Genomic DNA, 12,106 nt, shown 5'->3' with positions numbered 1-12,106 from the left:
AGATTCTCTCCAACCTGGGCTCACCTGTGGTGAGTGAGACAATAATCTACTCTCTACCCAGACAGAGCTCCAGGGCCAATGCCTACACTCTTACCTTACTTAAAACTTACAAGAAGTACACTGGCTTTAACAGTGATGTTGGTGGATGTTTCCTAAGAAATTCCAAAAGTCAGTATTTGTTAAAGCTCATTTAATTTGGTTTAATCTTGCTTTATAAATTATGCCTCTAAGCAATCAATCTATTTTTAAATAGAACAATGTTAGCCAGGTGGTGGTGGTGCATGCCTTTAATCACAGCACTCAGGAGGCAGAGCCAGGTGGATCTCTGTGAGTTCGAGGCCAGCGTGGTCTACAGAGAGAGATCCAGGAAAGGCACCAAAACTACACAGAGAAACCCTGTCTCAAAAAACCACACACACACACACACACACACAAGAATGTTAAGAAATATGCACACTACTGTCAGTATGTAGTGATCTAGAGATTTGTCCATTGGCAGAAAGAGTAAAGAGTTGGCTTAGCCTTCTTTGTTAATTCAATCTGTGATGTACATTATTTACTACAAATTTGACATGAAGCGGTGTGGCGGTGGCACACATCTTTAATCCCAGCACTCTGGAGACAGAATCCAGAGGATCTCTGAGTTTGAGGTCAGCGTGGTCTATAGAGAGAGTTCCAGGATAGCCAGAGCCACACAGAAAAACCCCGTCTCAGGAAAACAAAACAATCACATCTGACATGACTCTTTTCACCTTTCATGTGCTGGTTGAGTGCACATAGTAAAAATGTCAAGATCTTTAAAAGGTTCTTGGATTGGTTAATTTTAGAAAACTTTGTAAAACGAATCACTTATTCTTGCTAAAGGAGACACTGTCTCTAGAAGTATACTTTGTATTTCTGGTTGTGAGCCTAACCTTTAACTAATGAGCCATCTCTCCAGCCCAGAAGTATACTTTCTAAATTGAAAATTAAAAATTATTTCTTTTTGGGAAATACAACTTTGTCTTATTATTTATCTCCTATTCCAGGAGACAATGTAATATTTGATGTTAACAATTTGATGCTAATAAAAAATATGTATTGTCCTGTCATAGTAGATATGGTCATTTAAGGTAATAATCCCAATTAAAAAAAAATTACTTTATCAAAATTTACCTAACCTACAATGTAATATTGGCACTTTTTTTTTTTGAGACCGGGTTTCTCTGTGTAGCTTTGGAGCCTTTCCTGGAACTTACTCTGTAGACCAGGCTGGACTCGAACTCACAGAGATCCACCTGCCTCTGCCTCCCCAGTGCTGAGATTAAAGGCATGCGCCACCACTGCCTAGCTTATTGGTACTGTTAATATTTAAAACAAGGGATTTAGCTCAGTGGTAGAGCACTTGCCTAGCAAGCACAAGGCCCTGGGTTCTATACTCAGCTTAAAAAAAAAAAAAAAAAAAAAAAAATTTAAAATATACAAAGTACATCATATGTAAAACAAGGAATACCAGTAAGATACTTTCTGTTCAGATTCATTCCTTGGATGCTGCTATGTTTCACTGACTTCTTTTATAAAGCTTCCAGGTGCCTGTTACTTAGACATGAGTTTGGTATAAACAAACAGCTAACTAGTTACCTTACCACCTACAGAACTTTGGTGCATGGTCCAGCAAGTTCTACTATTGCATTTCCCTCACATTAATCTTGATGTAGAAGTTCTCTCATGTACTTTGTGTCTCCACAAAGCTGTACAGTTAGTTATTACCTCCTGACTTATGTTCTGGATCTTTGCCAACTGTTAACTTTCATCATGGCCCCTTGGATGGAACCTCCTTTGAAGCACTCTTAACTGCTGCTTCCATCACTCTTCTGTCAGCTTTGAAGCGGTTACTGAAATGCTCCCAAACTCTTAAAAGCAATTTGGGTGACCTCTAAAAGGGGACTAATGGGCCATGGGCCATCCAACTCATCCCTTTTCTTGCCACTCTGGACATTGTTTTTGGGACTTAGAACTAAAACAGCTGGACTGAAGCCTCCTTTGCATCAATTAACCTTTTGGTCTCACCATCTCAGATCAGCTTAACATCTTTCAGGACCAGCTCAACTCCTTGACTGCTGCAGTATTCCACAATTAAAAAGGACCAGATCTGACCACTGGGATGGGATTTGTGCTCTCCTCTTTGAACATGCTGCTTCCAGGCCAACACATCTTAACTGCTTTGAAACGGGGCCTACAGACAGGAACCAGATCTCAACCACAAGCCTCCTATGTATGGGCTCTGGTTCCCTCCCACTCTGGCTCCTCCCCTTGACCACTCCTCTCCTCATTATTATCCTCATACTTATGTTTTTGCCCTGTCTAAATGTTTTTGCTTACTGAACTTTACCCTCTACCCAAACAAAATGTTCCATACAAGTTCTCCCAATAGCTTACACCGCAATAAGAGTGCCATGTGTTTCCAATACATCAGCAAAAAGATCTTTTAGATGCTGTGGAGAAACTCTGGCTAAAACAGACCTTCATCCTATTCACCCCAGGCCAGATACAATTCTTTACATTAGTCCTCTATCTTCTCCTGTCCCCTTCCTTTGATGCGCTGTAGTTCCCTGCTACTTCTGCTAGCTTATTCCGGTGCAACAGTCCTGGCAATGGGACCAGTCACTGTCACCCTGAGTCAATTCTTGGCCCACTCCCCTCCCCCCCATTTCCTCCTCATTCCTCAACCTTCCCGGCAAATTTTAGTTCTACTCTGTGATCAAATCATCTGCTTGCAACCTTCTCCTAATTATTTTCCAAATCTCTTCAGGAACACAGGTTTGCAATCACCTGATCCAATTCAGCCAATCAAATTAAGACTCTCCCCTGATACATAACACGAGTAGCCCCTCTTCAATGGACTCAGATCTATTCCTCTACCGACAAAGACCCTCCTCAGCAACAAACAGCTATAACACCACTGCTCTATATTTTCAATATCCTCTCAGAATTAGGAATGATTGTTTTCTACTGGAAGACTACATTTCCCAGGTTCCCTTGCAGACTATATAAGTAGTTTCCACCCCTATAACAGGCCACATCCCAGCTTCCTGTTTGACAACTTGGCTATCCATACACATGGGTAAGTGTCCCCTCACTGTGAATAAAGATGGTCCCACCTAAGGTCAGACTAAGGCTTTGAACACCTTCAGTCTCTCCACAGCTGCCTTTTAATGATCTAACATTGGTCATGGTGTCTCTTCACAGCAATAGAAAAGAAACAGACAAAAGTTGGAACCAGGGACTGGGATACTTCTGTGACAGGCCTGACCATGTTGCTTGTTGGAAGAAGGTGGCCCCTAGGACTCTGAACTAGGAAGGGAAGCGGTTGAAGGCTTTAGTAGGGCTAAATGGACCATGCCAGTGTTAGCACTGGAAGACAGCAGTGCTGAGAGCAATGTGGACTATGCAGGCCCTGCTCACTAGTTTTCAGGGGGACCAACATTAGCAACTTGGCGAGAGTCCATATTGGCAAAGAAATGTAGCTTCATTTTGTCATTATCTTGAGAATCTGCCAGAGGCTAAATTGAAGTTTTTGGATTAACGGCGGTGGCAGAGATCAAGACAGCCTGGTACTGGCTATGCCACATGGTTATTAGTGATGATTACACAGATCTACAATGAAAAAAAAGAAAATAGGGCAAAAAAAAATGTACAGTTTGAGTAGAAAGAAAATAACAGGAAATTTTAATGATGGAGCCAAATCCTGTGCTCAAAGAGATGAGAAATTTCAAGAAAGATTTAAGTAGAAATGGGATAAAGGGAGTGGTGCCCTATGGTAGTTTGAATACAACTGGTTTCCGTAAACTCATAGGGAGTGGCACTCTTAGGAGGTGTGGCTTTGTTGGAGTAGGTATGTCACTGTGGGGGTGAGCTTTGAGGCTTCCTATGCTCAGGATACTTGTCCAATGTCTCAGTCAACTTCCTGTTGCCTACAAGCCAAGATGTAGCCAGCACCACGTATGCCCTGCATACAGCCATGGTCCCCCACTATGATAACAGACTAAATTTCTGAAACTATATAAGCAAATCACCCCAATTAATTGCTTTCTTTGTAAGAGAGTTGTTATAGTCATTGTGTCTCATTATGGACAGAAACCCTAAGACATGACCCAAGAGAAAGACCCCACCCAGCTAAGCTTCCAACATGTTATTCAACAAAGGAAAGCACTAAGTCAAAGTCTATACAAATGTAATTCAGGGAGAGGGGCAGGTTCAAGACAGGCAGCAGAACTTGACAGCTTTAGTGAAGTATTCTGGCTTCCTCAACAAAAATAAAGGAGCTGTGAAAGAGGCTTCCTTCCAGGTTAAAGAATCCTACCAAGGCCCAGAAAGGTCATTGTGTGAAAGTTACAAAAGTGAAGCTTGGATTGTGTTAAAGACACCAAGATGTTGGAGACAGAAAAGCCATGGGATATTTGCTAAGGAAGTTTGCATACAAGATGTGGAACCAGCCCCAAAACAGAAATTTGTTACAGTTAACAAAGCTGAAAAAAAAAAAAAAAAATGAGATCTGAAGAGCCCTTTGTCATCAAACACATTGTTAGGATTTGGAGTTTGCCCTGCTGGGTTTCAGTTTTCCTTTGGTCCAGTATTTTCTCACTATACCTACCCACCCCTCCCTTTGGTAAAGTATAGTCTGGGCTACTGTATGTTGAAAATATGTAATTTACTTATGTATTTTGATTTTACAGGGGCTACAGTTAAGACATTGTCTTTAGTCTAAACAGAGACTTTGAACTTTGGGACTTTTTAGTGTGGATACTGTAAAGGACTATGGGGACTTCTGAAGTTAGACTGTAATGCATTTTGCATTATGATATGGCTACAAGCCTGTGAGGGCCACGGAATGGAATTTGGTGCTTTGAACAATAGTCCCCGTGGGCTCATATATTTGAATGTTTGGTTCCCAGTTCAGGGACTGTTTACGAAGGAATCAGTGTGACCTTGTTGGAGTAGGTAAATCACTGGAGGTAGGCTCTGGAGTTTCAAAACTTGTCTCTCTCTGACACTTGCTTGTGGATCAGATATAAGCTCTCAGCTACTACTCCAGCATCATGTTACCTGCCTGCTAGCACGCTCCCCAACATGACAATCATGGACTAACACCATGAAACTATAAGCAAGCCCCCAATTAAATATTTCTTCTTATAAATTCCCTTGGTCATGGTGTCTCTTCACAGCAACAAGTAGTAACTAAGATACTACCTAGGGCAGATTAATCAACTGACAGAGTCCTTTCCCCTCTTATATGCTCAAAGATATCGAAATCTTGAAGTACCTCCTTTTCTCCCCAGTAATTTTTCCTTGTCTAATATTCTTGACATCAACATAAGAACACAGTGTTAGCCCTTCCTCCCCCTTTGAAAATCTTATCTCACTAGAGACATGGCCCAGTGGTTGAAAGTACTTATTGATCTTGAGCAGTGTGGCTCCAGCACCCACATCAGGCTGCTTACAACTACTAGTAAATCCAGCTCCAGAGAATCTCATACCCTCCTCTGGCCTCCACATGTTCAGACACAGATGCATACCTTTAATCCCAGCAGAGGCAGTTGGATCTCTGTGAGTTCAAGTTCAGACTGATCTACAGAGTGAGTTCCAAGACAGCCAAGGCTATACAAAGAAAAATCCTGTCTCAAAAACAACCCCCCCCCAAAAAATTACCTTCCATTAAGATTAGTATCTGATAAAGTAGATGTCAATATAAAGCAAGATGAGGAGCTAAAGAGAAGACAACAAAGATAATATGTCCTTATTACCAGAGATAGGGGAGAAATACTTTATAACAAGAGTTATAAATTCATGGATAGGGATGTAATTCCATTGATAAGACTGCCTAGCATGCATGAAGCTGTGGGTTTGATTCCCAGTACCACAGAAACTTGACTTGGCATCCATCACACATCTATAATCCCACTACTGAAGTGGTGGAGAAAAGACTCAGTAATTCAAGGTCATCTTGACTACATGTAAGTCTGAGGCCAGACTAGGCCAAATAAAACCCATCTCAAAAACAAAGTAAATTTAAAAAGCCAATTCATTAACAAGACACAAGTATCAACCTAAGGATTATAAGAATAGTGGTTCTCAACCTTCCTAATGCTGCAACCCTTTAATACAGTTATAATATTACAGTTAATACCGAAAAATTATTTTTTAAAAATCCTTTTTAAAATTTATTTAATTTTATGTGTATTGGTGTGAGGGTGTCAGATCCCCTAGAACTAGAGTTACAGTTGTGAGCTGCCATCTGGGTGTTGGGACTTGAACCTGGGTCCTCTGGAAAAACAGTGTTCTTACCTGCTGAGCCATCTCTCTAGCACCATAAAATTATTTTTGTTGCTACTTTATAACTGTAATTTTGCTGCTGTGATGAACCATAGTGCAAATACCTAACATGCAGGGCATCTGATATTCAACCCCTGTGAAAGGGTTGTTCAATCCCCAAAGGAGCTGTGACCCACAGGTTGAGAACTACTGGACTAGAGGATGTGTAGCTCAGCAATAGGAATACAAATTATCAAGAGATTAACATAGGGCTGAAGAGGTGGCTCAGCAGCTAAGAGTATTTTTTGTTCTTGCAGAGGACCTAGTTAGGTTTCTAGCACCCACATGCTGGATCTAGGTTAGGTTTCCAGCTCACAACCATGTATTTCAGAAAATCTGACCCTCTCTTCTGAGCACACTAGTGCTCTTTGGAGAAATGTTAATTCCAGGACTATGGAGACCTGAATTTGGATTCTAGAGCCCTCAAAACAAGTCAAGTGTGGTCTCACATGCACCTGTAATCTCAGTGTTGTGGAGAATGGAGACAGGAAGATAACTGGGGTTGCCAGATGCCAGCCTAGCAGGAAAAAAAAATAAATAAATAAAATGAAAGCTCCACGCACAGGGAGATATCTTGCCTCAAAGGAATAGTTGGAGAGCGATAAGGGTAGAACATCCAATAAATTCCTGCACGTGCATCCATAGGCACACATGTGCTTATGCTACAAACACATATAGACTTCTGATCACACCCTATTACACATATGAAAACAGCAAAAAACACTAAAAAAAATCAAAATCAGGGGTTGGGGATTTAGCTCAGTGGTAGAGCGCTTGCCTAGCAAGCACAAGGCCCTGGGTTTGGTCCTCAGCTCTGGCACAAAATAAATAAATAAATAAATAAATAAATAAATTAATTAAAAAAAATAAATCAATGTTGACAAGGATATTGAAAAATTAGAACTTTGTTCATTGTTTGTAATATGTAAAATGGTATAGTAGCTATCGATAAAAATATGACATGGCAATTCCTTAAAAAAAAAATCCACAAATATAGCTATAGTAACAGTGGCACACACCTATAATTTCAGCACTCTGAGTTCGAGGCCAGCCTGATCTACTAAGTGAGTTCCAGGACAGAAAAGCCCTGTCTCAAAAAAAAAACAAAAACAAAAACAAAAACCTTCAAAAAAGGAATAGCAACTAGCAGTTGCTAAGTATTTTCGACATGTTAAGAGTATTTGCATTGAACTTTATAACTAAAGCTGAATCCTATTAACTACATTTTAGAGAGGAGGAAACTAAGGTATGGAAAGCAATGTAATCAGGATTCACAAATGTTTATTTTTTCTACTTAAGCAGACGATTTTAGTAAACTTAATTTTGCCACCAACTAATTTTGCAACATTTCTACTATGCACAAAAAGAAATTCCAGGCTGGAGAGATGGCTCAGTGGTTAAGAGCATCAACTGCTCTTCCAGAGGTCCTGAGTTCAATTCCCAGCAACCACATGGTGTCTCAACCATCTGTAATGAGATTTGGTGCCCTCTTCTGGCCTGCAGAAGACACATGCAGGCAGAATACTGTGAACTTAATAAATAAATAAATCTTTAAAAAAAAAAGAAAAAGAAAAAGAAAAAGAAATTCCATGCCTACTCTGTTCTTACATTTAGCCTGGGGTAATGATTCTCTACTGTCTCAGTCTTTATGGATGTCTTTTCTGAACATTTCATACAAATGAAATCATACATTATGATGACTTTTCCTGGCTTCTTTTACTTAGCATGTTCTCAAGTTTCTTCACATTGAGGCAGGTATTGGGACTCCATTCCTTTATTGTCAGATAGAATTCCATTGAATAGTTATAGCATACTTTACCTGTTTACCAACTGGTGTTTTATCTGAGTTGTTTACACCATTTGGCTATTGTGAATAATACACCTATTGAGTATTAATGTGTTTTTAGATGAACAACATCTTCACTTCTCTTGTACAGACACCTAATAGAACTGCTGGCTCATATGTAATTTATGCTTATTTGTTTTTTTAAAAACAAGCTAAAGTTATTATTTTATTTTAGATACTTACCACTAATATATGAACTTTTCTCCGCATCCTCACCAACACCTGCTATTGGCTATCTTTTTTTTTTTCTTTAAATTGTGCTCTATCTGCATGAATGCCTGCACACTAGAAGAGGGCATCAGCTCTCACTACAGATGGTTGTGAGCCACCATGAGGTTGCTGTGAATTGAACTCGGAACCTCAGGAAGAGCAGCCAGTGCTCTTAACCTCTGAGCTATCTCTCCAGCCCCGTCTATCATTTTCAAAAGCAAGAAAGTAAATATTATTAAGAAGCTGAGATTACATGTACCTGTGAATTTTTCCCACAGTATCTTTCCCATGTGTTAAAATGCCATCTTCCATCTACCCATTGCATGGCCTAACTCCAGACTGCATAAAACGTCAACATTAACACATGCAGGAAATACCGGTTGCATAATTATTCTTAACATAAAATTTTATTTCAAAATTTAAAAGGCTATGTTACATACACATTCAGTTGCATACATAAAATCATTCTGAAATTACATACATACCTAATTTCAGTTCAATTGCTGTGTTGGTATTACATTTGTACTCAGCCAATTTCTTCTCCACCGCACTCTTATATTCTACCAGAAATTTCTCCATTGCACCAAATCCTAGAAGAGGTTTTGAAAAGTTGGCTGAAAATAATTAAAAAACCTACAAGCAGGATTTTTATTTGAAGTGGTCTAAGGATTAAGATGGAAACATGGTATAACAGTACATGAACCCTTAAGTAAGAGGCATATGAATGCCTCATAAAACAGAAAGAAAACAAAACCATTTTGAGCCAGCCAGGCCTGTAATTCCATCACGCAGGAGGCTAAGACAGGCCCCAGCTAGAGGCCAGTGTACCCTGCATAATGATTACAAAACCTATTTCAAGAAATCTCTGTTACAGAAATTACCTATAAGTATGTAGTACATCAATTCCACTTCTCCTTCAATAACTCAGGCTAAGGAAGAGGCTTAACTGAAGGGCACCAAACGAGGAAGTGGTGGGGCTCAAATTTGAATTTTGATGTAATTCTCATTCTACGGTAACTCTTCTATGATACCAGGGTACTTCAATACCCAACTTAAACAGATTCATCTGGTAGAACAATCCTGTCTTAAACACGTGCAAACCTGAAACCACATAGTTTGTTAATCCAGTCTACCTATAAGAGTGGAGTGTTTAACATGTAGTGATACAATGTGAAGGCACTAGGAAAAAATGTCACAAGAAGTACTCATCACTTCAAAAGTTAGGTAACTGTAAAAAAGAAAATAGATCAAAACAGTTCAATAGCAATTTAAACTTCTGTTTGTTTGTTTGAGACAGGGTTTCTCTGTGTATCCCTGGCTGTCCTGGAACTCATTCTGTAGACCAGGCTGGCCTTAAACTCACAGAAATCCTCCTGTCTCTGCCAAGCGCTGGGATTAAAGGTGTGCATCACTGCCCAAACCCTCTGACTATTCTGATCAAAGACTAGGGAATGAGTCTCAGGAGGTGAGACAGTTGGACATGGGGCACAGTGCTGAGGAGGGGGCTGGGTGACATATTCTCTCAGGCCCCTCTTTGACATTTTTCTAACTATACTTTTCTAGAGATGGAATTAAATAACGGAGCTAAGGCTGGGTTTGCACCACAGGAAAAATGTGTGTCTATCACATCTGAGGCTTAGTTTCTTCCTCAGCATTTCAAAAACAATACCTTCCTTTTTTTTTTTTTTTTCACTTTATGCATTTGGATATTTTGCCTGAATGAGTTTGTGTACCACATGCATGCAGAGCCCATGAAGGCCAGCATAGGGCATCAGATCACCTGGAACTGGAGTTACAAACAACTGTAAGCCACCGGGTGGGTCCTGGGAATCGAATATGGATCCCCTGGAAGAGCAGCCAGTGCTCTTAACCATTGAGCCATGTCTTCAGCTCACAATATCCTAAAGTCATCAAAGGCAATACTTCCCAACTTCGTGGCTGGGGCATGCCATATTTAAAGTATTCAACATAGGACTGAGGATGTAGCTTGCTTGGGAGAGTGCTTGCCTGGCATACATGAGGCCCTGGGTTCAATTCCCCCATCACACGAAACAAATCAGTGAACCTAACCAGCAAACAGGAATCATTTAGGACATCCTAAAATAACCTCAATGTAATATAATACGTTGTGTGAACCAATTTGCGGTTTGTCTGTATTTTTATTTTTAGCTGAGCTAAGGATTGGCCCTGTGGCATCATGTATACTAGATAAGCACTTGACTACTGAGCGACACTCTCATCCTTGTATATATCGTCGACACTGAAGACTAGAAGACTCGAATGAATGAACCAGAACAAGAGACGACTACTACACCCAGTACTGAAGTCCCACTCGAAGAGAGAAGTTAGGCAGTGCAAAAACGTCTTTCTCAAAGGACATCTACAAACGATCTCAGGAACCCTGAAGGGTAACAGAGCTAGAGTGTGCCCCGCGCCCGGTCAGAGAAGGCCTGCGCTCGCACAGAAGGTGACTGGGGAAGATGAGCAGGGCCCGGGGAGGGTAGGGTGGGCTGCATCAGGACAGCAGTGGGCAGAGGGAACCGGAGAACACAGGCCCCGAGGCACACCGCGCTTCGCCAGACCAAATCACGCGGTCCGCCCCGGGCTCGCCGACCCCCCGCAGGGCCCGGTGGCTCACGGAAGGCGCGCCGCGCAAACCCTGGGGGCGGCGGCGCCGAGCGCGGCCCACCCGGAGCCAGCCCCCGACGCTCCGTCGCTCCGTGCCCCGCGGCACGGAGAGGCCTTCTGGAACTTCGGCTAGAGCTCGAAAGTTCCAGGCGGCCACTGTCACGGCGGCCCCGGCGTTCTTCTCCAGAACCACCCGCCTCCTCCCCTTGCTAAACTTTTCCCGGGAACTTACCCGCCATTTCCAAGCTGCCAGCGCCCGCGGCTGAGGAAGGACAAATCAACCCGCGCGCTCCCGGGCCGGAAGTGACCGCACTGACTGACGCATTTCCCCCGCCCCGTCTCGGGGCCGCACGAGCCAATGAGAGGAGGAAGCTCGCGGCGCGCGGCGGCGGAAGTGCCTCGGCAGGCGGGGCTAGGACCGTGAGAAGGCGCGTGCGGTTGCCTAGCCACCGCCAGGGCGGACGTCCAGGCTGCTGCTCTTAGGCGCCCGGGAGCTGATGGCGGCTGAAGACTTTCTTGGGAGTTAACGTTAACGCTCAGACAGCTTAAGGCAGTTTTCCCCTCGCCCTCCTAGAGGTTGGAAATCCTTCCCCTTGACCGAGCGCGTGTTTTTATGTGGTGCTTTCATTCCGCCGAAGTTTCAAACTTTTTGTTTCTACTTTTGCCATATCCCATTTTAAATCGTTTTCTCTATGTATTTAATTCGTATTTTGGAGCTGGGTATCCAACTCATTGAGTCATGCTTATGCTGGGGCAAAACATTTTGCCACTGGCCTATTATAAACTCCCTTATGACTTCAACATGATAAAGTGTCCTATTAATGAACTCGGGGCGTGCGGTGGCGGCGCACGCCTTTAATCCCAGCACTGGGAGGCAGAGGCAGGCGGATCTCGGGAGTTCGAGCCCAGCCTGGTCTACAGGGCGAGTTCCAGCACAGCCAAGGCTACACAGAGAACCTTGTCTCAAAAAAAAAAAAAAAAAAAAAAAGATTTATTACCTTGGCTTACACGGTACAGTTGGAGAGGTTATCTCACTGCAAAGGCCACGAACCTTAGTCCACAGGTAGGAGC

The 12,106-nt window shown here is 42.3% G+C and overlaps 1 protein-coding gene across 1 annotated transcript in view; it reads right to left on the bottom strand.

Annotated features, from left to right (window-relative positions):
• Hat1 (histone acetyltransferase 1) overlaps window positions 1-11,337 on the bottom strand; it is a 56,418-nt gene extending 45,081 nt beyond the window's left edge. The window contains exons 1-2 of the mRNA XM_036184463.1: window positions 11,268-11,337; window positions 8,893-8,997 (exon numbers count right to left, since the gene is read on the bottom strand). Of these exons, the coding sequence (XP_036040356.1) occupies window positions 8,893-8,997; window positions 11,268-11,274 (112 nt within the window). The 5' untranslated portion in view covers window positions 11,275-11,337. The remainder of the gene's footprint in view (window positions 1-8,892; window positions 8,998-11,267) is intronic.
• Between the last annotated feature and the right edge of the window lie 769 nt (window positions 11,338-12,106).

Source organism: Onychomys torridus, chromosome 4, assembly GCF_903995425.1.
Source record: "Onychomys torridus chromosome 4, mOncTor1.1, whole genome shotgun sequence".
NCBI lineage: Eukaryota > Metazoa > Chordata > Mammalia > Rodentia > Cricetidae > Onychomys > Onychomys torridus.
The sequence above is the reverse complement of the archived record's forward strand: the minus strand, read 5'-3'. Positions and strand labels throughout refer to the sequence as shown.